General features: G+C 38.0%; 1 protein-coding gene across 1 annotated transcript; it reads left to right on the top strand.

Annotated features, from left to right (window-relative positions):
• Positions 15,628–19,596, top strand: LOC109234283 (myb-like protein X). The gene is made up of 10 exons (XM_019400201.1): positions 15,628–15,730; positions 15,858–16,054; positions 16,520–16,667; positions 16,760–16,950; positions 17,429–17,594; positions 17,837–18,024; positions 18,323–18,431; positions 18,559–18,734; positions 18,883–19,094; positions 19,515–19,596. The coding sequence occupies exons 1-10, from the start codon at positions 15,628–15,630 to the stop codon at positions 19,594–19,596; spliced, it is 1,572 nt and encodes a 523-aa protein (XP_019255746.1).

The following is a 25,752-nucleotide window of genomic DNA, read 5'->3' as shown; positions in this document are numbered from 1 at the left end:
GCAGGAAAGTTTAGTCCAAACTGAGAAGGCCCATATAGAGTTAAAGGCATTACTGGAAAAGGTTCGTACGAGATAGAAACTATGGATGACAAGGTATTACCATCCATTGGAATGCAGTCCATTTGAAGAAGTATTACTTCTAAAAGAAGTTAATACCCATGGTCAGGTATCATGAAAATTCAATTTTACTTTGTTCGTTTATGTTTTACTAACCATTTTAGATGATAGGCAAAAAGCTAGCTCGTAATGATGACATTAGACCCGAAAGACATGTAGAATACTTAATTATTCCCGACCTAGGTTACAACATTTCTGATGGCAAAGGGTTAAGCAGTCATCATCTAACAAATTACCTCTGAGTCCCCCACGTATTTCCTTTTCTAGGAAAAGGACCAAAAGTAAGGGTTTGATCCAGTGTTCGAGATCTCACGCTTCAATGCTCAAACAATAGAGGGACTATGCATATGGAAGAGTACACAAGGAAAGAAGATGTACACCACAAAATCATAGCTTAGCCAAAATTAAAACCTTGAAGAAACCTTGAAGAAAATGTCAAAATTTCAAAAGCGTTCGAGCTCGCGGAAAGAATAGACAGTAGAGAGTTAGAAAACCTACAGAATACTCCCACTAGCTTCTAGGTTAAGGCCATAGATTTAATCACGGGAAAATATACCTGTATTTGTAAATATGCTATAAAGAAAAAGGTTATAAAAATGGCGTACAAGATTATTTATTTGAAAGTTCAAAAAATAAAACTTCTTCAAATTACTTCATGTTTCATATCTTTGCAACAATATGAAGATGAGACGTCATCTTTATTATTATTGTTAATATAAATGGCCCTCTTTTATAAGAGACCTGTGCATATTGAAGACGCGATCTATTAAAGCATTTCTAATGCAAGTATAATCTCAAAAACTAAAAGAGCAAAAAGCATAATATGCAACAAAAGGATATTTATATCATTTCCTACAAATAGGGGAGGGAAATCTCCCAGAAATTACTCAAAAAAAAGTATTTCAACAAAAACCAGCACCAAAGTCAAGTCACTTTCAAAAAGTGAAGGGTAAAAACTAAGGAACATCATCCACGGGAGTAGAGGGACCGACTTGAGAAGACGAAGGTTGAATATCAGCTTCACCAGGAATAAGTCCATCTTTATCCTCGAGTGTTGAGAAGCTTTGGTGTTGCCGAGTTTGTTCAATCGCTTCTTTAGCTTTTGAGATTTCAGCATTAATGTCAAAACCCTCCTGGCTAACTTAAGTTAGAGTCTCAAAACGGGTGTTCAAGAAAGCGCAGCTAACATCAACCGTTAACTTTTCTTCAAGAGCTTCATAATCCTTCTCCCACTACTCAATTTCAACCCCCAACTCTTCTTTCTCTGCTTCTGAAGCTTCATAATATGCCTTCAACAGAGTAAGAGAACTCTCAAGGAACTAAATCTTGTCAAACGAGGCACAGAGGTCTTCTTGAGCTTGGGTGAGCATCTGCACCAAATCACCCCGCGTACACCTTTTTCTGGTTAAGGAGCTCTTTCAAACTTCTTATTTTCTTCATTTGCCTTGGCAAGAGCTTATGAACACCCAAGATGTGGAGATAAATGATAAGCAGTCGAAAGACTTCATTCTATGGGCTTCTTTAACATTTGATGCCCACTTATGGACGAGCATAAACTACTTAGGTTCCAAGTTCCGTTTTAATAGGAAGTTCCCCCCCCCCCACCCCCCCACCCCCACCCTTCACCATTCATGGACCAGCCTAGTAACTAATAGGAAAAAACGATATTGTGAAGAAGGTCTTGTTCAAGTAAACACTTACTATCTGGCTCCTATGGTTGTGTTTTAGTCTCAACGGAATGGGTGAATAGGATATTAGAATTTAAATTTAAGTACAGATAAAAACAGTTTATGCATAAGCCTTGATAAAGTATTTCATATTTGTACTCGTGAGAGATATCACATACTCATAAAATAATTGAGATGCAGGCAAATTGGTCGAGGCATCTACATTATCGGAAAAAAGAACTTAATGTTTACACACTAGTATTCCTGTAATGTGAAGTCTAAAATAATTAAGTTGGCGCTACTAATCAAAATCCATTTGTTTGACAAAGTTATTTTAAGTGATCTATAGACTCATATATGAGTTGCCTGAATAGAGTTGTGACACTGTTGATCGCTGCACAGTGGGAACTATTTTATTTGTAACCAATCCTAACTTGGTCTTGGATCGTTCAAACTCTTGTATTTGTTCAAATAGCTTATGGTTTAAACGTAAATGGGTTTGCGTAGAGCAAAAGTATGACCAGATGATACACACACACAAGAAAGAAAAAGAAAAAAACCAAGAGAATTGCGTAAATTACATCCTTATCCCTATATAGATCTCTGGAACTTGCGATTACTTCATTAGTTAAACTTAAACAAGCCTTTCTAAAAAATAAAAATAAAATAAAAAGAGAGATTCAAAGATATTTCGTCATTCCATCTTGATTACCCACCTGAGGAATGCAAATTAAATACCCCCAAAACCAAAAAACGACTATAACAATATCTCTAGCTCCATAAATAAATGAAGAAATCAGCAATATCAACGGTGAAAAATAGAGGAATCCAAACCGACCCGGAGAAGCTGACGGAGCCGGAGATGAACGCGGCCTTGCAGCTTATTCAGCTCAGCGGCGATTCCGATAGCAGCGCCCGTCACATTGATCATACCGCCGGCGACAGTTGGAGAGTAGTGATCGCAGAAAAGGAGCACGGCGAAGAAGAAAGCGTTGGTGACACGGCGGAGGTATCATCAGCAGCCGTCAATATGGAAGAGACTTTCGACGAAGCTGACAAAGGTTTTCCCCCTCAGAAAAGGAAGTTTCGATCCATCTTCGCTCTTTATCAGGTTACAAAACCATTGATCCTTAAGAATAAGCATCGCAAGTTTAAATCCAGGAACTAAATATATATATTTGCCCCCCAAAAAATAATTAAGGAAATAGAGATGTAAAATATTTTGTGTATACTCTTAACAATATCAATAAATGTTGACAAGTACTTGTATTGTAGATATTTTTGGTGCAGTATATATGGTTACTATCCTTTAGGCTTTAACTAACTGAATGTTCATCTGTGCTTCTGTTTCTTTGGTTAGATCGGGGTTTGGGGGAGGGGTGGGGGTAGTCGATGGGAGAGATTCTCGTGTGTTCTAGTATATCCTCCGGTGTCGCTTGGAGATTAGTCAGCTCGAGTTCGAGCTTAAACTGCAGGTCCTGAAAAAGGACATGTACATGGCTCTTAGTGAGCAATAGGGCGAGGCTCTTAAAGACCTCCCGATTCTCCAGGCCGAGCTGGAGAAAACTCAAAAAGAGGCCTCAACCCTGAAACGGGAACATGCCGACCTGGTTGAGAAGGTAAAGGTCTTTGAAGCTAAAAACGAGCAGCTAGTCATGGAGACTAATAACACAACTTCGTAAGTCCAACAGAAGATAGACCTGATCGACCAGATGCGGGCTGAGATGGACGAGGTCAAGGCCACAACCGAAGTGTGGAAGGGCAGGATGGAATTGCTGACTTCGGAGAAGGAAGCGGCAAAGGCGAAGCTGGCATTAGTTGAGAATCAACTTTGGGTGGCGAATGACAAAACTAATAAGTGGTCTCGGCTAAATGATGATCTCCAAGCACAACTGAGCTCAGCCATCACGGAATGGGATGCTCTCGAAAGAGAATATAAGGCATTGAGGTCCAAATTGGATACGACCTCTGTTGATGCTGAGGAAATGGTAGCCCAGTACAAGTCCGATGTGGAGGCAGTCGAGACCCACTTAAGGACAAAGACTAAATGCGTAAAACAGCTTTCTCAGAGAGAGACCCTCGGGGAGATTCACGCCCGAGGTTTATACCTATTGGTCAAGCTTCAAGAAGCTAGGAGGCTCGAGGCCGAGGAAAAAGAACTCTACGAGCCTGAGTGTCCCGAAGGTTATGGAGGTTTTGTGGGTTCTGAGGGCTCCGAAGGTTTTGGCGACGAGTCGGGCCCCGGTGAAGACCAGGTGTACGTGCCTTAGTATTTTTCTAGTTTTTCTTATGTATACTTTTTTTGTTTATTTCAAAGCTGTTCTATCGGGCCCTTGTAAATATATTTTGGAATATATGAAATTTTTTCTCTTTCTGGCAATAATGTGTCTTTATTTTTCCAGCATCTTCTTGCAATTTCTATTTGTGTATTGTTTTTGATACCTTAGCATACAATCATATGTAGTTTTGGAGCATTCGCTTTTTGGAGGTTCGAACGAAACCCAGCCTTGGTGCAACTCTGTTTGCTTGTGACTTCGAACCCTCGGTGGGACCGGATGTTTTCAAGATGCTTAAGTGTTTTTAGACGATGTTTTTGCCGAGGATAACCTTTTAGTTGGTTTCGAATTTTCATAAGGACCTTACTTTCTAGTTTCGGAATTCGGACGTCTCCGAGCCATTTTTAGGGTGGCCATAGCCTTTTATATTTGGGTATCGCCTAATAGGTTTTGGTGCCTCAGGGATTCGACAGTCTGGGTCACCCGAGCATTCATCGAGTGATAGTCCTCGAGTAGGGGTAGCCCATAAGCTCGATAGTTCCGAGTAGGGATAGCCCATGGGCTTTTAGGATTCGGGATCAAAGAAACAAAATACGTAGTGACAAAGTGTAAAGGAAGCGGGAATTTCTCTAGTTTCTTGGTGTGCAATGTACATGATTGAAAGCGGATAAAACCTTGTGCCACGGCTAGGGTGGACTATGTGGGCAAGATTCATATGTCCGTTAGGCTCTTATAATGAATCTTAACCACCAAGCCTTAGCTTTTAGTACAAAAAGTTTTTTTCCTTTGCTAAAGACCTTAATACGAGGGTGATGGCCCCAGTATTCGAGATCGAACTCGTGAGGGCTAAGCAAAACGATCATCGACTTCGGTTTGACACTGGTCTTCAAATCTAAGTTAGCGCGCTTTACTGTTGCCTCGTTAAAAACCTTGCTGGAACACCCACTTCGGGACAAAATCGATTCAAGGAAAAAAGAGTGCAACACGTGCTTTCAGACCTAATAGCCACATCCGTCCTTGTCTGGTTACCTGCATACGTTAGTCCGATATATAACATGATTAAAAAATAATTGAGTTCTTACCTTAGCAGTAGTACCGTTTTAAGTGCGTCACGTTCCAATTGTTCGACAATTGTACGCCATTTCCCGCTGAGAGTTTTGCGAGCCTTTGTTGATTTTCCCGACAACTCGATACGGTCTTTCCTAGATCGGTCCCGGCTTCTCTTCGTTCGGGTTCCTGGTTTGTAATGTTACTTTCCTCAACACCAAGTCCCCGACTTGAAAGTGTCCTAGTCTAGTTCTCAGTTTTAACACATTTCTATTCGTTGTTTCTGGGCGGCCAAACGGACCAGGACGGCCTCCCACCTTTCATCCTATAGTTCTATGCTCGTGATCATGGCCTCGCCGTTTGGATCTTTGGTAGCATACTGGAACCTGAGGCTCGGCTCTCCCACCTCGACTGTATCGAAGCTTCAGCTCCGTAGACCAAGGAAAATGAGGTGGCTCCAGTACTAGACTTCGAAGTCGTACGGCATACCCACATGACTTCGGTCAGGATCTCCCTCCATTTCCCTTTCGCGCCGGTCAACCTTTTTTTCAGGATTTGAAGTATGGTCTTGTTTGTTGATTCTGACTGCCCGTTCCCACTAGGGTAATAAGGTGTTGATAAAATCTTCTTGATCTTGTGATATTCGAAAAATTTATTCACTTTGCATTCGACGAATTGCTTCCCATTGTCGTAAACGATCTCGGCTGGTATCCCAAATCGACATATTATGTGATCCCAGATGAAGAAGATGACTTCTTTCTCCCGGACCTTTTTGAATGCTTGAGCGTCTACCCATTTGGAAAAATAAGTGGTCATAAACAGTACGAATTGAACTTTACCGGGTGCCCATGGCAGAGGATGGACGATGTCCATTCCCCACTTCATAAATGGCCATGGGGACAAAATCGAGTAGAGCATTTCTTCTGATTGATGGATCATCGGGGCGTGTCTTTGGTAATCGTCGCATTTCCATATGAAGTCCTTCGCATCTTTCTCCATTTCGGTCATAATAGCTGGCCCTAATTAGTTTCCAAACCAAAGATTCTGCCCTCGAATGGTTCCCACAAGTGCCTTCGTGGACTTTTCTCAAGGCATACTCAGTCTCTCCTGGTCCGAAGTATCTAGGTAGCGGGCCGTCGAAGGTTCTCCTACATAATGCCCCTTCGACCAAGCTAAATCTGGCAGCCTTGGTATGGAGGGCTATCGATTCTTTGGATTTGAGAGCAATTTTCCGGTCTTCAAGTAATTTATATACTTGTTCCTCCAATTCCAAGTTAAACTCATTGAGTTTACTTCGGTGTGGCCTTCTTCTATCACAGACTTCATGAGCTGCACTAAGTTAGCCAAAGCTTCGACCGACGACCCCAAGTTAGCCAAAGCTTCGACCTCGCTGTTCTGATCTCGGGGTACGTGCTGTAGAGTCCATTCCCTAAACTTATGCAGCATTTATTGTAATTTGTCTAAGTACCTTCGCATCCGTTCTTCTTTTACTTCGAACGTCCCGTTAACTTGATTTATCACGAGGAGGAAGTCGCACTTAGCGTCGATCACTTCAGCCCCAAGGCTTTTAGCCAATTCAAGACCTGCAATCATGGCCTCATACTCGGCCTCATTGTTAGTCAATTTCACAGTTTTATTAGATTGCCTAATTACCTTTCCTGTAGGTGGTTTCAATATGATCACAAGCCCGGATCCCTTCGTGTTTGAGGCATTGTCCGTGAAAAGGGTCCAGATTCCCGAAGTGGTCCCCGAGGTTAACAGTAGTTCCCTTTCGACCTCGGGTACTAAGGCCAGCGTAAAGTCAGCCACGAAGTCTGCCAAAATCTGAGATTTTATGGCTGTTCGGGGTCGATACTCAATATCGTACCCGCTAATTTTTATGGCCTATTTGGTCAATCGGCCCGATAGCTCGGGCTTGTGCATGATGTTCCTTAGCAGGTAAGAAGTAATGAAACATATGGGGTGGGATTGAAAGTATAACTTTAGCTTCTTGGAGGCGCTTAGCAAAGAGAGCGCTAATTTTTCCAGGTGAGGATACCTTGATTCGGACTCACCTAGAGTAAATAGGGAATTGCATACCTTTCTCCTCCCGAACTAAGACTCCACTTCCCGCCACCTCGTAAACCGCCAACTAGAGGTACAATAGTCTGTCTGCCTTTAGAGTGTGCAACAGGAGCAGACTCAATAGGTACCGTTTGAGTTCTTCAAAAGCTTGATGGCGTTCCGAGGTCCAAGAGAAATTATTCTTCTTTTTAAATAGTGAAAGGAATTGATGGCTTTTATCTGAGGACCTCGAGATGAAACGGTCCAGGGCGGCTATTCGCCCGGTCAGTCTCTGAACGGACTTGACAATTTCTACCATAGTGATGTCCTCTATGGCTTTGATTTTTTCGGGGTTGATCTCGACTCGATTGGATACTATGGACCCGAGGAATTTTCCTGATCCGACCCCGAATGCGCACTTCTCTGGTTCAGCTTCATATTGTATTTCTGCAGTATGTCAAAGGTCTCTTGCAAATATTTCAAATGGTCCTCTGCTCGCAGGGACTTGACTAATATTTCGTCAATATAAACTTCTATTGATTTTCCTACTTGTTCTTCGAACATCTGGTTTACTAGGCGTCGATAGCTGGCACCGGCGTTCTTTAATCCAAACAACATTACATTATAATAGTAGGTGCCAAATTTAGTGATGAAAGAAGTCTTTTCTTGATCTTCCAGATTTATCCGAATTTGGTTATACCCGGAATAGGCATCGAGAAAGTTGAGTATCTCATGCCCGACCATTGCGTCGATCATCTAATCGATGTTAGGCAAAGGGAAAGAATCTTTAGGGCATGCCATGTTTAGATATTTGTAATCTACACATATTCTTAGCTTACTCCCTTTTTAGGTACTACCACTACGTTAGCTAACTCTCCGGGTATTTAACTTCCCGGATGAAACCTATTTTAAGGAGTTTGGATACCTCGTTCTTGAAAAACGCATGCTTGACCTCGGACTACAGCCTCCTCTTCTGCTTAACCGGATGGAAATTCGGGTCTAAACTCAGCTTATGAGTGGTTACATCTAGTGGGATCCATGTCATATCAAGGTTGGACCAAGTGAAACAATCTATGTTAGCTTTAAGAAAATCAATGAGTTTTTTTCTGAGCTGCGGGGTTAACCTCGTGCCCAGGTATACCTTTCGTTCCGGTAGGTGTTCGATTAGTAAAACTTGCTCCAACTCCTCGGCCGTTGATTTGGTGTCATTAGTGTCATCAGGAGCTATGAACGATCTTGGGACTCCGTAATCTTCCTCTTAGTTTATTCCTTGTTCCTCTGGTTTGATTGAGACCGACATCAGTGATTGCTATTTAGTTTTTTCCTTGGTCGGCTCCATGTTCCTTGACGTCGAAACTGCGCGCACTAGGATTACCTCGTCGACTGTGAACATCTCCTTTGCAGTTGGCTACTCTCAGTAGACCGTTTTGATTCCTCCCGGTGTAGGGAATTTCAATGCCTGGTTCAAGGTCAAGGGTACCGCCCTCATATTGTAAACCCATGGCCTTTCAAATAGAGCGTTATACCTCATGTCCCTTTTGATCAAGTAGAACTTTGTCTCTTGGGTCGTCCAAGCAGTGTTCACCGGCAGGGTTATCTCCCATTTAGTGGTTTCACGTGCCATGTTAAATCCGTTCAACACCTGGACTGCCGGTACTATTTGGTTCTATAACCACAACTGCTCTACGACCCTCGATATGATGATGTTGGTCGAGCTACCTAGATCAATCAACACACGTTTAATTTTCCTTCATTCACATTTTTTTCCACCAAGAACGTTTTCTAAAACTCTTTGACCCCCGAATTTGGAGTATCCTACTTTCACGCAATTCACAGGGTTCAACAAGCAATCGATATTTCACGATCAAGGGTGTAATACTCTTTGTAGTAGCGGTCCTTATATATCGTATTAACAATCGAAATATGGTCGAAAGAAAAAATCTCTNAATCAATATGCACTCGCTGCTCAGGAGTGCGGGCGGCGGGAGTCTGTGCTCCTCCCCGGCCTGGGATGTAGCTGCAGCAAGGGGAAGCAACCCTGCCTGAGCTAAAGTGGTGTACATGGTCATAAACTGCGCCAAAGTCTCCTGGAGTGCTGGAGTAGTAGTGGCAGACGCATCAGGTGTCTGGACTCCGGCTGGTACTGCTGGTGGTACCTCAGCGGCAGCTCGCGCGGGTGCTCTGGCTGCACCACGAGCGCGTCCTCGGCCTCTACCCCGGCCCCGGCCTCTGACGGCTTCAGTAGGGGGCGCGGGTGCCTAGTCATCTCGAGTAGCACGTATCCTCACCATCTGTGAGAGAATAGAAGACAGAAGTTTAGAATTGTGATATCAAAAATCTTGCACGACAAGGAAATCAAACGAAACGGAATTTCCTAACAGTTACATAGCCTCTCGTAGATAAGTACAGACGTATCCGTACCGATCAGCGAGACTCTAATAAACTGACTTGTGATTCATGACTCCTATGAACCTAGAGCTCTGATACCAACTTGTCACGACCCCGATTCGCCCTCCGTGAACCATCGTGACGGCACCTAGTCGCTACGACTAGGTAAGCCTAAATTGCGGAAGAAACCAAAATTTGCGGAAGTAAAACAATTGAAAATAGAAATAAAGGAATAAACAGCGTTTAAATGTGCCGCTCGGCATACCCCATATTAAATTCTCAAAACCAACACATAAATTCAAGACCCGGAAACCCATGAATCACAGGCTAAGAACATAGCTCTAACTCCAGAATGTTTAACAAGAATTGAAATACAGAAGGACATATACTAAACAACAAGAATAGAAAGAGACTCCTCGGTCTGCGGACGCGGCAGATATACCTCGAAGTCTCTATAGCAGTCGCCTCGCCTCAGGGGTGGTAGGACTGAGTCGAAGTACCTGGATCTGCACATGAAAAACATACGCAGGAAGGGCATGAGTACACCACAGCGGTACTCAGTAAGTGCCAAGCCTAACCTCGGTTGGGTAGTGACGAGGAAGGTCAGGGCCCTACTAAGGTTAAATGAGATATAAGGTTTAATAGTGTGAAATAAACAGTGTAAATAAGTAACACATGCTATGAAGGTCAGCAACAACTATTACAGAGACAAGTAAAACACAGAAAGAGAATATAACTCAGCTCCAAGGTAACAACCGGGGATCTCCCAGGATACCGTCCTGTAGTCCCCAAATATAAATATCATATCCATTGGATCTCCCGGGTGCAGTCCCGTAGTCCAACTCGTAAATGCGCGGGAATCTACCGGGTGCAATCCCGTAATTCCAATGTAAAAGTGCAGGGGGATCTCCCGGAGTGCAATTTCGTAGTCCCAAAATAAACATACAGGGGAGCTCCCGGGATACCGTCTCGTAGTCCCAAAGTAAATACACAACAGCAACAAGAACTCAACTCAATCAATTTCATATCAAGGTGAAGCAGGTAATCCTAGCCTAGCATGTTTCACGTAACACAAATAAGATAGTTAAGGCAAATAGAGCAATTTATTCAAGTAGACAGGCTTCTCTAGGCTAACAACAGGCTAAATTTCCAAACAGTGTAAGCAAGAAACGGAAGAACACAATTCAAGGCTATTTTTAATGAAAAAAAAATGGATTTTCAACAATTAACACAAGTACGCGCTCGTCACCTCACGTACAAGGCATTTCAATTATCACAATATCAATCCTAAGGGGAAAGGTCCCCCACACGAGGTTAGACAAGCCACTTACCTCAAACCGGCTCAAATGTCAACCCGAAACCACGTTCTTGCCATGAGTATCCGACTCCAAATAGCCCAAATCTATTCAATTAAATTTCGTAATGTAAATAACACTTCAAGTAACTGATTCTATAATTAGATTCTAAGCTAATACGCGAAATTAGGTAAAATGACCAAAACGCCCGTCGGGCCCACGTCTCGGAATCGGGTAAAAATTATATATTCCGGATGCTCATTCACTCACGAGTCTAACCATATAAGAATCTCTCAAATCGAATGTCAAAACCCAATCAAAACTCAATAATTCGGCCTATGAAGTTTATCCAAAATTTTCCCAAAATTTCCACCAAAATTCGAAATTTAAAGACTAGATTTAAGTTAAGAATCATGGAAGCTGATCTAAGTTGGGTAGAGATCACTTACTCAAGTTACCCAGGTGCAAAAGTCTTCAGAAATTGCCCCTCCCGAGCTCTCAAATTCGAAAAATGTGAAAATAGGCTTAAACCTTCGAATTGGGGTTTTAAGAATCTGCCCAGGTATTCTGTATCGCGAGAAATGATGTGCGATCGCGAAGAGGAAAAATTGAGGGTTCCTGACCATGCGAACGCGAAGGGAAAAAGGCCACTGAGCCACCGGCTCCTAGTTCTACTATGCAAACGCAAAATGGGGAATGCGAACGCGAAGGAGGAAGGGGAAGACTTCCGCGATCGCGAGCCAAATCATGCGATCGCGGAGAACAAATTAAACCTCATTTTTCTGCAATTCTAACAAGTTCCAAAATGACCCGTTGAGCATCCGAAACACACCTGAGGCCCCCGGGACCTCAACCAAACCTGCCAACCAATCCTAAAACATCATTCAAACTTGTTCCAACCTTCGGAACGCTCAAAACAACATTAAAACACCTATTTTTCATCGGATTCAAGCCTAAGAATCCCAAAAACTCTAAAAACACGCTTTCGATAAGAAGGTCTATCAAACCTCGTCCGAATGACCTGAAATTTTGCACACACGTCACACTAAACACTACGGAGCTATTCCAACTTCCGGAATTCCATTCCGACCCTCGGATCAAAATCTCACTATCGAACCGGAAACTTCAAAAATTCAACTTCCGGCATTTCAAGCCTAAATTAGCTACGGACCTCCAAAACACAATCCGACCACGCCCGTAAACCCAAAATCACCCAACGGAGCTAACGGAACCATCGAATTTTCATTCCTAGGCCGTCTTCACACTGTTCCGACTATGGTCAACTTTCCAACACTTAAGCTCTCATTTAGGGACTAAGTGTCCCAAAACTCTCCGAAATTCAAAACCGACCATCCCGACAATTCAAAATAGCATAAATAAACTTGGAGAAAGCAGTTAATAGGGGATCGGGGCGTAAATTCTAAAAATGACCGGCCGGGTCGTTACACAGATTGACGTCAATAGTCACCCGTGAGTTGGCATCGACCGGATCGGCAACTGGGACTCCGTTGGGATCAGCAGGGGGCACCTCATTTCTAGGCACTAGATTATTGTTTTCGCCATGATGGCCAGTCTCAGCGTCAATGTTCAAGTGGGCAGACTGAGAATTTGATATTTTTATGCTGACCTGAAATTAAGACTTTAAAGAACAAGCGTAAAATAGAGTGTGTTATGGAGATTTGTATCAAACCACTACTATTATCCTTAGTCCTATGGTGGACGCCAAATTGTTTACTCTTAAAACGGATAACAATTAAATTTGTACGCGGTTTTAAGGATATGTGGATTGATTTAACACAAATAATCAAGAATATTAGATAAACGAGTTAAAGGCAAAATGAATAATCAAACCAAATGTAATGTTACGTCCCAGCTCGAACTTAGGTTGAATAGTAGTTTTGCCCTCGATCAGACCCTTGGTTTGAACCCAATTGTGAATGAAGAACAAACAGTGAATTAATAACTTTACAATAGCTAGAAAGTAGAAAAATGAATTTGTATTGCCTTGGTTTGCATGTTACAATATGTCTTATCAAAGAAAAGCTTTCCCCTTATATAGTAGGAGAATTTCACCCTTAATACAAATCTTAAAAAGGTAAAAAAAATCTTCCTTTCTCATTAATTACTGATCCGTAACCATCATCGAACGAGATCCGCGCCGTGATATCCGGTTGGTTGCGAATATCACGGCCCTCTATCCGTTGTGTATAACCGCTCATTGTGCTTTCCGAAGTCTTAGAACTCGTTTCGAGCCTGAGGTGCATCATTTTATCAGATCTGATGGCGAGCACTTCGTTCACTTTTCAGGGGCCTCGATACAAGGAGATCCCAGCTTTGATTGCGATATCGTATGTTCATGCCCTCACTTCATTTTATTCACCGAAAAATTAAGGTGTGCGTTATCCCCGATTTCACCCGCATACAATCTTCATTCATATCGTTGCATTTTAAAAGCCCTTGTGATCTTGATTCCATCGATAAGAAATCAACAATCAACAGCTGAGAGAAGACATTCAAACACGACAAAGACACTGATTAATTGGTTTCTTCATTTAATTCATTTTATTTATATTCATAAGTTCTTCGACCATTGTATTGGGAAAAAAATAGTACATATTTCTCAACTCAGCTTAAGATTGACTCTTATATATATAAAAGCATTTGTAGAGAGGGGACTTGATGTTTTCTACATCCGGCCCCAAAGTAGAACATTATAAACTTTTGACGCAAACTAAGTACAATTTTTTTTTCTTGTAAGAAAACTTCTCCATAAATAATATCTTTATCACAATTTAATAGTCTACTTAGAATTTATTGCGAATCTGATTGTTCAAATTGGATATTAAATCTGATTAACTTTTTGAGAACTGTTTAAATTTATTTGGTCAAAGTCTAAGAATTCTAGACACTTATTAAATTGGGTAGTGAATCTGATTGTTTAAATTGGATTGTAAATCTGATTAACTTTTTAAAAAATATTTGAATTCATTTGTGTCATATTATACAACTGTAGACACTTATTAATTAGGCAGTGATACTTAGCAAATCTGATTAATTTTTTGAGAACTATTTGAATTCATCTTGACCTAATCTTAGAATTGTAGATATGTGTTGAATTAGCATAAGAATACTGCTACATCATTAGTTCTTTTCCTAAAGAATAAATCTATTAAGAAATAAAATACTATATTTGAATTTTAGAATCTTAATCTTCAAAGTGAAATATTATTAATAGTACTATTAATAATATTTCCCTGTAACCAAAAAAAAAATCTCCAAAGTGAAATACTACAAAAATTGAGAAGAATATATTGTTCAAAGTTAAAACACATGAAACACTGTAAAATTTTAAAATAAGACATAATTAAGTACTAAATGTGTAAGAAATAAATGATAGATTTTAATAACTTTCTCAATTAGTATTAAATATTACTATTTCCGCAACGCATAAAAAAAAATTCTCAGACAATAATTGGTTTAAACTCGCATCTATTCATACCGTTGCACTTTAAAAGCAATTATCTCTTTATTCAATAAGGAGTAAATTTAAATTGTTGAGATTAAACAAACACGGTTTCCGAGGAAACAACTCAGCAACCAAGAGTGTATATATATATATACACATGCGACACTGGCAAATTTAGTTCTTCGTTAAATTCAAGCATCCAAGAGGATATCTCAACAGTACCAGAGGAGACATTTGAATCAATAGAGACGACACTAACTATTTTACTTTTTTATTTAACTCCAATATCAAAGAAATAGCTCAGCGGTCAAGAAGAGTCATACAAGCACAATAGAGACGCCACCTTTGCTTTTTCACTTAGTTCAATCCATTTTTGCTAGTCATTTTTTTACAATGAAAGACAGTGATTATGTGCTGGTGAGTTTGATTATTCCCAAATCCCATTTTGTCATTTTATTTTTCCTTTTTTGCCCCTTGGATTTTGCACCTATAAATGGTAGTTTAATCTAGCAAATGTTACTGTGCTTTATGGCTAGATATACCAACTCAGGTCAGCCATTCTTTTTGTGGTTTCTTTTCCACTTTTTTCTTGGTTCTGAATTATGGACCATCTCCAAAAAAAATTGGAAGATGATTTTGAAACCATCTTTCCTTTTTTTTTCTTTTTTTTTTCTTCTTTTATCTGTCAATTGCATTAGAACATAACATGTATCTGGTTCATCTTGGTTTAGTAAATGTTTGGTCCCACTTTTTGCCCCCTTGCTTTTGTAGTAGAATTGAAATTGATTTCTTTTTTAATGTTCAATTAATTCTAGTTTTGATTTGAAAGCTACACGTATCAATGTTTTAGTGTGTTATTGAGTTGCCAAAATTTTATTCGAGTATATGCTCGACCTAAGTTTGATACACAAAGCAGAACGATGATTGCAAAAACGAATTTTCTCATTTTTAATCCATAATCTATGCGAGGAATTTTTTTTTCCACAGAAAAACCCCCAAAGTATTTATTTTTCACATTTATATAATTCGTAAAAATAATTTCATTGTAATTGTGTATATATGTTAAGCTCCAAATATGCTTTACTTACGAGTAGAAAGCTTCACTTAGTGGTTATTTAATTAGTTAAGCTCTTTGTTCATTTCAATACTTTAATTTGTTTTCCAGCTATGAACCCATTAATCAATATTGTGGGGATTAAGATTTTACTTTGTGCGAGCATATAATTGTTAAATTTAAATAACTCGTCGATATTGTCTTTTGTATTTCACAGTATATGTTCAATTTGCATCCATCACAAAAGAAAAACAAAAAGGATACGAGCAAGAAAATGATTCAGAACCAAAGATCTAAAGTACAGAATGACGGCAAAACAGGAAAGGACCAAGCTGGCTCTTCCAAGGAGACATTACCTGTAAAACAAAAACAAAAGGGTAATTTATACATATTAAAACTTTTTAAAAAGTAATTTAAAAGATTTACAGTTATATATGTGTGTGTGTATATATCATTCCATTTGTATTATTCCTTCTCATTAATTTGGTTATGCATGATTTTTAGGCGATGATTTTCAGAGCAACATAGTTCTAGGCGAAAGTAGTTTGGCAGATAATTCTAATCGTGCCCTTAGAGACAACAACGTTGATAGTAGTTCAAAACTTCTGATGAAAGATGGGAAAGATGCAGATTGCGAGGCACAACAAGGAATACCAGAGAGTACACTATTAAGTTCCAATAATATCATTGACCCCAACAAGGTAATTCATGTCTTATGTTTATTTACTTATGTCAACAGACTCAACACCATAGTAGAATTTTATTTTTTAATTCACTTATATACTTTAATTTAATTTTTTTGAACCATTAATCCATACCAAAGGTAAATAAATAAATTCTTCTCTTGTCGCATTTTTTCTCATGAAAACAATAAGCTCAAGTATCTTTTTCAATAATTTTAAAATTGGTTTTGTGCGATGTATGATATTATCCAAAACTTATTTACTTTCTAATACAGAGCTTAACATAACTAATTGGACTTTTTTCATTATAATACTTTTGTTTTTCAACTTGAACCTATTAATGGGGAAGATTTTACTTTGTTTTTCAACTATGAACCTTTTAATATGGAGGAAGATTTTACTTTCTGCAAGCATGAATGTTTGATTTTCCATAATTCATTTATTATTCTCTTTATATAACATAATATATTTTCCTATCTCTAGTCACCTAGCGAAAATAAAGAGGAAAGCTATAAAGATGTGACTCAGAATGAAAGACCTCCAGAACAAAATGGAAGCAAAAATGAAAAGGAGCATGAGGGCTCTTTCGAGGAGGAACTACTTGAAAAACAACAACAGGAAGACATCAACGGTTAAAGAATCTTACATATTGACTTATACTGTTAAGTTTTCTAAATATTTAGATGTATCAGACCCTCTCATTTGGTTATAAATAATTTTCAGGTGAATTTGATCTCAACATCGTCACAAGTGATGATAGTCTCCCAGACAATTCTGATCGCACTTTTAAGGATAAAAACATCGATGGTGGCTCGAAACTTCCAATAAGAGATGAAAAGGATCAAGACTACTATCGTTTGAAACAAGGAATACCAAGAAGTATAAAATTTCGTTCAATTATTGACATATACAAGGTGACTCAAACCATTCCTTCTATCTATTTTCTTATCTCTTTATTTTTAGTTTGAGCAAATAGTTTATATCCACTTTTGCTATAACGAACCATAAACTAAGATTGTTTGAATTTTTAATCACTAGTATCAGATGTAATATTTTGGACTTATTTCCATATGCATTTGCAAGTTTGACCTAGACAGACTACATTGAAAAATCGTTTTAGTTCATCGATCTTATATAAATTAAGGTAGAAAAAATATTTAATGTAGGGTAATTTTGCTAATTGAAGACTAGCCGAAGTATTTTCTACAAGTTTCTAATATTGTTTAACAATTGTTTGTTCCTTCTTTCCTTTTAGTATTTCTTTGTGAAATTTGGTGCATTGTACACGATTATTGAAAGTATTTACTTTTTTTTTTTTGCCTTAGAAATTTGACGATATAAAAGTTTGTTAACTTACTTTAATTAGCTCATCAAATATCCTTGCATTTTCAGTGTTCGAATAGGCTCTCATCACCTGAAGAGGAATACAATTGGAATCGTCTAAGTATTTCAAAGAACCAGAAAACTGAAGTACACAATAAAGGCAAAATGGGAAAGGACCAAGCTGGCTCTTCCAAGGAGACACTACATGAGGAACAGAAACAAAAAACCATTCACGGTAATTAATTAATTCTACATCTTACAATTGACTTCTATTAGTGGTATATTTTAGGGAATCCTAGATTTTAAATCAACGATTATATAATTTGAGTCGAATACAATACATAAGTTTGTACTCACTTTGAGTGGATAATTGAAATCGGGCAGACACTATAATGCAGTTCTAATCTACATTTTCAAACTTATATGATCCATTTCATATGTATTATGTCCTTTGATTTGGTTATGTATGATTTTCAGGTGATTTTGAGAGCGACATAGTCTTTGGTGAAGATAGCCCGGCGAATAATTCTAGCCGTACCATAATAGACAATAATGATGATAATAGGCACAAACGTTCAACCAAAGACAAAATAGATCAAAACAACCAAATAAATCAGAGCATATCAAAGAGTGCGATGTTCGATTCTCTTTTTACTCTGTGCGAGGTAATTGATCACAACTTATGTCTATTTATGTTACATTATAATGTTTTTTTTCTTCAAATTTGAACTTATTAATATTGATGGAAGATTTTACTAATTTCTTCCCAGTGTGAACTTATTAATATTGAGGGAAGATTTACTAAATTCTACTAAGTTTGAACTTATTAATGTTGGGAGGGGGGGGGGGGGTTGGATTTTACTAATTTCTGCTAACATAAATCTTTCATTGAGCATGTTCTTTATATTCCAAATTATACTTCCTATCTTCAATCATTTATTAAAAGACGAAGAGGATTTACAGGTGATACAAAACGAGAGACTAGAAGAACATAACGGAAGCAAAACAAGAAAGGGCCAACAGGATTCTTTCGAGGAGGAACTACTTGACCAACAACAACAGAACATCAACGGTACCTAAATAATTTTATATTTGACAATTGGCTTATATTAATTTTTTTGAAACCCCGGACCTAAGCACATGGTGGAGTATCTTTATATCATTCTCTCTTATCTGGTTTCATATTATTTTCATTTTAGGTGATCAGTTTGAGGTCAACAGAGTCACAGGTGAAGATAGACTCTCCGATGATCTTGACTATAACGTCAATAGTGGTTCGAAACTTTTGACAAGAGACGAAAAAGATAAAAAATATTATATCAAGCAAGGAATTCCGAGGAGTATAAAATTCCGTTCCATGACTAACCTTTACAAGGTGATTCATACCTTAAGTCTATTTTTGGAGCTTTGTACACGACGTATACTTGAATATATTTGCTTTTTTTCTTAGCTAAGAAATTTCACAAAATAAATAAATTGTTAAACTAATTATTTATCTCATCAAGTTTCTTTGTATTCTTCAGCATACTAATAGGCTCTCACCAGTTGAAGATGAATATAATTGGAGTCTCCCGATTGGAGAAAACCCAAATACGAGTATTTTCTCGACCAAAGAAGATTCAACTATCAAAACCAACAAAAAGAAAGCTGGTTGTAAGAGAAAATTGAGAGACAATAAAAAAGGCGACAGAGAAAAGGATGTTACGACTTGCTCCACCTTCAAGATTGTAAAAATGTAAGTCTATTTGGTAATACTATAAAATCATTCCCCATATGAAATGTATTAATTCTTGTAAAAAAATATTTTACAAAACTATTTTAGTTCTCTAGATCATTAATTTTCAAGTTTGGACGACCATAAAAGTAGATGGAATATGTAATGTATAGTAATGTATAGAGGCGAGCATTATTTGTGGTTGATATAAGTAATTTTCAGTTATATAATAGTAAAATATTTTTTCCTCAAGAACATATTTTGCAATTATAGGTAGGTTGTACTTAAACTGAAAACGGCTATTCTTGATCTTTTAATAATGGTTTTCTATCATTCTTAACTAATCTTCTGATTAATTTATATGGTCGATTTTTTGACTCTTTTAGACTAAAGTTTTTCATCAGTGTTAATTTACATGTTTAATTATTACTTGCTATTCAGAAAATCTGCCGAGGAAGGTGAGAGAGTAGGAAATACTGCAGAGACTGTGTCTTCTCCAAACACTATACGCAGTCACAAGTGAAGAAATGGAAGCTGCAGATGAAAACCACAACACTTTATTAGAAGTCACATTTGGCATGAAAATTTAACTTTTGCAGAATCAAATTATAAAAATAAACTTTCAATTTTAATCATTTCTTAAAATATTGAATTGTATTCAATTCATTTTAAATTTTAGATTCAGGTAACCTTATATACTTTGCCGGGGATTCTACCCCTAAGAAGGGAATGGAAATCTTAGTAAAGAAGTGAGAATTTTGTTCAAAGAAGATTCAATATTGCTTGTTCAGTTGTTCTTTATTGATTACGTCCCTTCACGAGGTTTATTTTCAAAATTAGTTTTTTAGAACGGTCTGATCTTTCCCGAGGAACAAAATTTTTTTATCTTAATATTTATACCAAGTCAATAAATACGAATTAAATCTCTATTCATCACAAACAGTAGGGATGGCAATTGGGGCAGGCGGGGCAGGACGAACTCTAAATGGGGCAGGGCAGGGAAGGGCGGGGCTAAATTTTTTTTTAAAATTAGTGGGTTAGGGCAGGACAGGGCAAACTTTATTTTGGAACATGTGGAAGTTGCACTATTAATCTTAGGGTTGCCGTCTGCTTCTTCTTTCCTTTATTTCCTGCACTTCTTCTAAGGTTGTGACTTAATTACCAAGCTCTACTTCATTCTTTCTTCATTTTTCTTTTTTGCATTATTCTGAAACAATAGATTAAATAGTTGAGAGTTCAGATTAAGAGCCACGGGCAAAAAGATTAATTAATTTAAAGGACCTTTCCATTTTTTGACAGAACGAAGTCAGAAGAGAACTCGAGATGTTCATGTGTTTTCGTAGAAATAAGAGTGATTATCATTTTAATTGGTATACCTCTTCATGTATTAATCTCTGCAACACAGAAACACTTTTAAGGATTAATTATCAAAATTAACAATACAATGTATGTAATGAAAATAACTATTTCAGTAAATAATTTATAAGAATGAGAGATCAACTATTGAACAAGGATAAAATAAAATAGTCAAGTTCAAATTGGTTCTTTTAATATGAGGTTCAAATAAAAATTTGAAAAAGTTTAAAATTAATTTAGAATACAGCAAAAGAAAAAATAAAGAAAAATGATAAACAAACATAAACGGGACAGGGCGGGGCAGGGCTTAGCGGGGCACGGCAAAAATTTGAGAAAATACTAAATGGGGCAGGGCATGGCGGGTCAAAATGTTAGCAGGCCAAGGCTTGCCCTGCCCCGCCCCGCCCCGCCCTGCCCTATTGCCATCCCTAACAAATAGGTTCATCAAAAATCCACACCCCGAGTATTAGTTAAGATTCGATCGAGGAGAGGTAAATGTCTTGGTATGAGGATATTCAGCTCTACCTATAAGATTAAGGCTGACTCCATCAATACGAAAGTTGAGATGTATACTGTTAGGAGTGGCAAAACTAATCCAAACTCATTTGATCTGTCTAACCCGTCCAAGTTTTAAAGGGTTTGGGCTCTAACGATTTTAAAAATGGGCTTTTTTGGGCTAGCCCAAGTTAAACCATCAAAAATTATCAGCCCAATTGGGCCAATGATGATTCCCAACCTTGACCCACGAAAATGCTCAATCTTAGAGTTCTACCTTGACCCATGAGCTAGAAAATATTTTCTAATTTTTTCATGTTTGGTTGGTTATTTAAAAAATATTTTCTTTATGAATTCGTTTTTCTCCAATTAGAGGAAAATATTTTCCCTGTCAAGAGAAGGGAAAATGTAATGAACTCAAATTCAGAGTAACAATAACTAAACGTCTCCACTCTATTGGTAAGATTGAACTGTGATTACAACTCAAATATCAAAATGCAACGACCTAGTAGTAGAATTACAATAGAAACTACAGGAAGTAAAGTAACTAGGGATAGATAGAAGAAGGGGATGAGAAGGTTAGACTCAGAGAAATGGAGACGAGGAGAAGCAGATACTTTTCTCAGCAATATGCATAATCTCCAAAATAACCGACCACTATCCCTATTTAACAAAACCTTCTTTGCACCAATACTCAACCTGGATTCCAAATCAACTTGGTCAAATTGCTTGTTTTCGGCTCAATAGCTCTTCTCAGCCCAATAGTTACCTGTGTGATATTGGGCTGAGCTTGATTCATAACCATACTCCCGTCCTCACCTTGTCCTCAAGGGTCGAGTCAAGAGAGTCAAGAATAGTTTTAGAAGCATTCTCTCCACCAATTGCAACCAAATCAAACTGTGCGATGTTGCCAAGGAATTGCTTGTGATCCAGTATACTTCTTGCAACAACAACCAACATGGAAACAACAAGAAATATGTGCTTCTCATTATCAAACAAACAAGATCTTTTCCAACACAACTGGAGTGCAAACTTTAGCACCCATAAACTGTATAGCACATATAAAAACAATTGCGTATTTGAAAGGAGAAAATATGACCCCCAATAGCAACCAAGCCACTTGTATGTGCCATGTCCCCCAAGAGAATAACTTCTCGATTGTTACATACCCTGCAGATACATGCGTAATTATAGAGGCGAGCATAAGCACATCCCCTAGCAACTAGAAAGTTTGATGTACAATTTGTATGAGGCTTTAGTAAAGCAGTGTGCACTTGAAAGTTTGCAGGGGTTCCAGTTAACAACTGAACATTGAATCTCCATGCTTGACTTAATCTCTCTGCCATGTCAATGTACTTGTCTCTTTCATAGTATCTTCTACTGAGATGCTCCTCACTGTATGTGATTGTTAATGCTGATTTAACTACTGGCATCACCAATAGTGATGTAAAATTCATTAAAGGGATAAGCTCAAGATCCCTCCATTTCCTAGCTTTCTCAAGCTCAATAATATCAGCACAATCTAGACCCATGTCTTCAAGTAGCACATTCCACTACATTATCCACATATGTTGCACTAGACTAACAGGATTAAGTGCTAAGAGAACCTCCTGGGAACTACTAACATGTTCATATTCATCGGTACGTACATGTTTCAGCCCAAGGCCACAAACTTGTGCACCCCACAATGCAACTATTAAAACATAAGTTGAAGGAAAACTACTATCTGCAAACATAGTCACGTTGGCTCCATAGGGTAGAGGAATATCATGTATACCATGATCAAACGGAAGAGTTAAAAAGGTGAGATAAATAATGAAACTTGCTGAGGAACAAGAATAGGGTTGCAGATTCATGCTCCAAGCAGAATTGTTATTTGGCGAAAGGCTTACTCTGTCTTTGCGAGTATATTGCACACAAAATAAGCAGGAGAACTCAAAATCGTCATATTGTGTTGCCTTCGCGCATCCATCAATTGGTTTCCCAGTTTATGCTCCAAAATATCATGCATAAACTTTGCTGACACGAGAAATATTAAGATTTTCTCTTTGTCATCATCAGACTGAAGTACTTTTACTGGAAGGTCATGCTCATACTCCATAAAAAATTTGTCAATATGTCGAACCTTAATATTCTCAAGTACCCGGAAACATTCATTAAGATACATGGCATTGAAGGCCTCAACAGCAAATTCAATTCCATATAATTGCTCCTTATCATACAACTTTGCAAATAAATAACCCATCTTTTTTGTTGTTGCTTCAAACAGAGTATGGGCACCTGATACAAAACTTAAAGGAATAGGAGGAAGAGATGCACAACCTGAAGCAATGTTAAATTTCTGCCCAGTGTCAAACCACTTGGCCATATAACTAGAAATTGGTATTCCAGTATCTCTTGCATCCTTGCTATGCTCTGAATACAGATGACAATCCTTGTTTCGTTTAGCCACTAATAACAGTGAAATAGCTTCATGCGGATCACGCCGCCTAGTAGCAAACCAATTGCAAGTGTGTAAGCTAAAGTCAAGGTAAAGTGACAGCATATTTTGATTAGCCCCACAACTTTCTTCAAGGGAAGTAGACAAACCATAGGGTACCATCAAGTGAAAAGTCTATTGCAGCAAATCGCATACTCGCGTTCGACACCACAATCCTTGGCTAGCAAAAGGAACTATAAAACCAGATATATCGCGTTGAGGAGCTTTGTCAAACACCCGAGCTACAGGAGTATCTTGTGAATTTTCCTCCTCCTCAGTATTAGAGTAGTTTGTATCATTTAACATCGCATAAGGTACCTTGGTTTTCAAGCTGCAATTTTCACAGAAGCTATCGTCGTCCAACTTGGCTATTGTAGTTGCAAAGTGGCCTCCCTCATGGCCAATAACATTAAGATCATGAATACCGGAGCTCACTGCGGTGTGTGAAATTTCGCCGAACACCTGCTCTTCGATAATGGTTGTAAGCACGTAATTTTTTACCCGTCAGGTTTTTGAGTTATTTTTAGTGTTAAAAATATTTATTTAACTTAATTTTAATTTCTATGGAGTTTTAGTCAATTTTTACTTCAAATTAAAATTTTAAAACAAAAAAATATTTTCACCTTTAGTTTAAGGTCAATTAGTATATTTATGTTTATAGTATTTTAATTTTACCATGACCTTAGCCTATTTTCTCTATTTTTTTTACTTTATTATAACATTTAAGAAAATACCAAAAAAATATTTTCTTCTTTCATTTTAATATATAATTCACTTTAGTAGTTTATTCTTATTAACTAAGATTGATTAGTATATTGTGGTAGTATTTTTCTTTTTAATTTTTTTATTGTTGTTTAATGAGAAAGAATTGTATTTGGGCCAATTAGGAGCTCATTTTCGGATGTTAGTGACCCAACAAGACAAAGGACCATTCTTTCCAATTTTTTTTAGCCCAAACCCTTCTCTCACCCATCAAACCCCTCCCTTAATCATAGCCACTAATTTACTTTCATCCAATGGCCTACATTTCTTCTTCCTATTACAGAGAATACTCCTAGAACCTAAATCAAAAGACCTAGTTTCCTAAGCTAAGAGAGCAGCCACACACTTTCTGGAGAAAAGGGCCACTCCCTTGGATCTCAATCACAAAATCATCAAGTTGTCGCCTCCAACCTCCCAAAATCAAATATCCAAAAGTTTATTTTTCCAACTCCAAAGACACACACATACACATAGTAAAGGAAGAGAGCACGAATTTATGGGGGCCTTTCCTCTCTTCTTTTTCTTTTCATGAATTCACACACACATAGCGGTGAACGAAGCTACAGGGAGGCTACGTGAGTTTGACGATGCACTAGTAATAATCCTTAAAGTGCTATTTGGTTTCATCATTGATGAAGAGGTTTAGAAGATTGAATAAGAAATAGAAAGCATATGGATTTGTCTTTTTTCCCAGAAAGAACGAAACACATATACATGTAGGGGAAAACAGAGGAATACGGACAGAGATTTTTTTGGTCAATAGCTCGTTTTTTTGGTTTGCTGCTTTGGAGATTTTCATTCATTGTACACGGTGAAAAATACGCAGCAATAAAGGTCCGATTTTGTTATCCTTAATCACTTTCATTTACACATTACATGTGCTTATTGTTTAATTTGAGTTTATTTTACACTTGTAGCCTAAAGCGAGCTACTGTACAATTGTTGGAATTATCCATATGTTTGTGTGCTCGTAATGGATCATATTAAGACTTATTCAGTTTGTAATTTGAGAATGTTGGTAGTAATTCATAAGTTTTATGTTAGAACCGTTTAGCTAAAATATTTCTTGACTTCCACATCAGTTCCATATCCATAAATTATGGCCTTACCATAATGTCAAATTAGATTAGGAAATAAATCACAAACATCGTAGCTTGCTTTAGGCACGATTAATAATAAATCATCATGACTATGAGTACGGTTCTCGTGACATAGTGGCGATACATAAATCTCAATTCGAGTGTGCGTTTCACGTGACTCGACCATAACTTCAAATAATAATTAAAATAAACATGTTGTGAGTCGTGGTGCGTATCACGTGACGCGATTCGCGATATGTACAAAAAACAACAAGTGCACGATATCGCGACTTGTGCAAATAAACTTCATAAATAATTAAAAGTGGTTTAAAAGGTTAAAAATGCACAATATGTTCAAATATGTGTTAAATCAGATAATTAGGCCAATTATTAATAGTTGAGCGGCCATGCTAAAATCACAGAACTCGGGAGTGCCTGACACCTTCTCCCGGGTTAACAAAATTCCTTACCCAGTCTTCTGGTTTCGCAGACTTTAAAACAGAGTCAA

The sequence above is a fragment of the Nicotiana attenuata genome, chromosome 1 (genome assembly GCF_001879085.1).
Source record: "Nicotiana attenuata strain UT chromosome 1, NIATTr2, whole genome shotgun sequence".
Classification (NCBI taxonomy): Eukaryota; Viridiplantae; Streptophyta; class Magnoliopsida; order Solanales; family Solanaceae; genus Nicotiana; species Nicotiana attenuata.
This window is presented reverse-complemented; position numbering and strand designations above follow the sequence as displayed.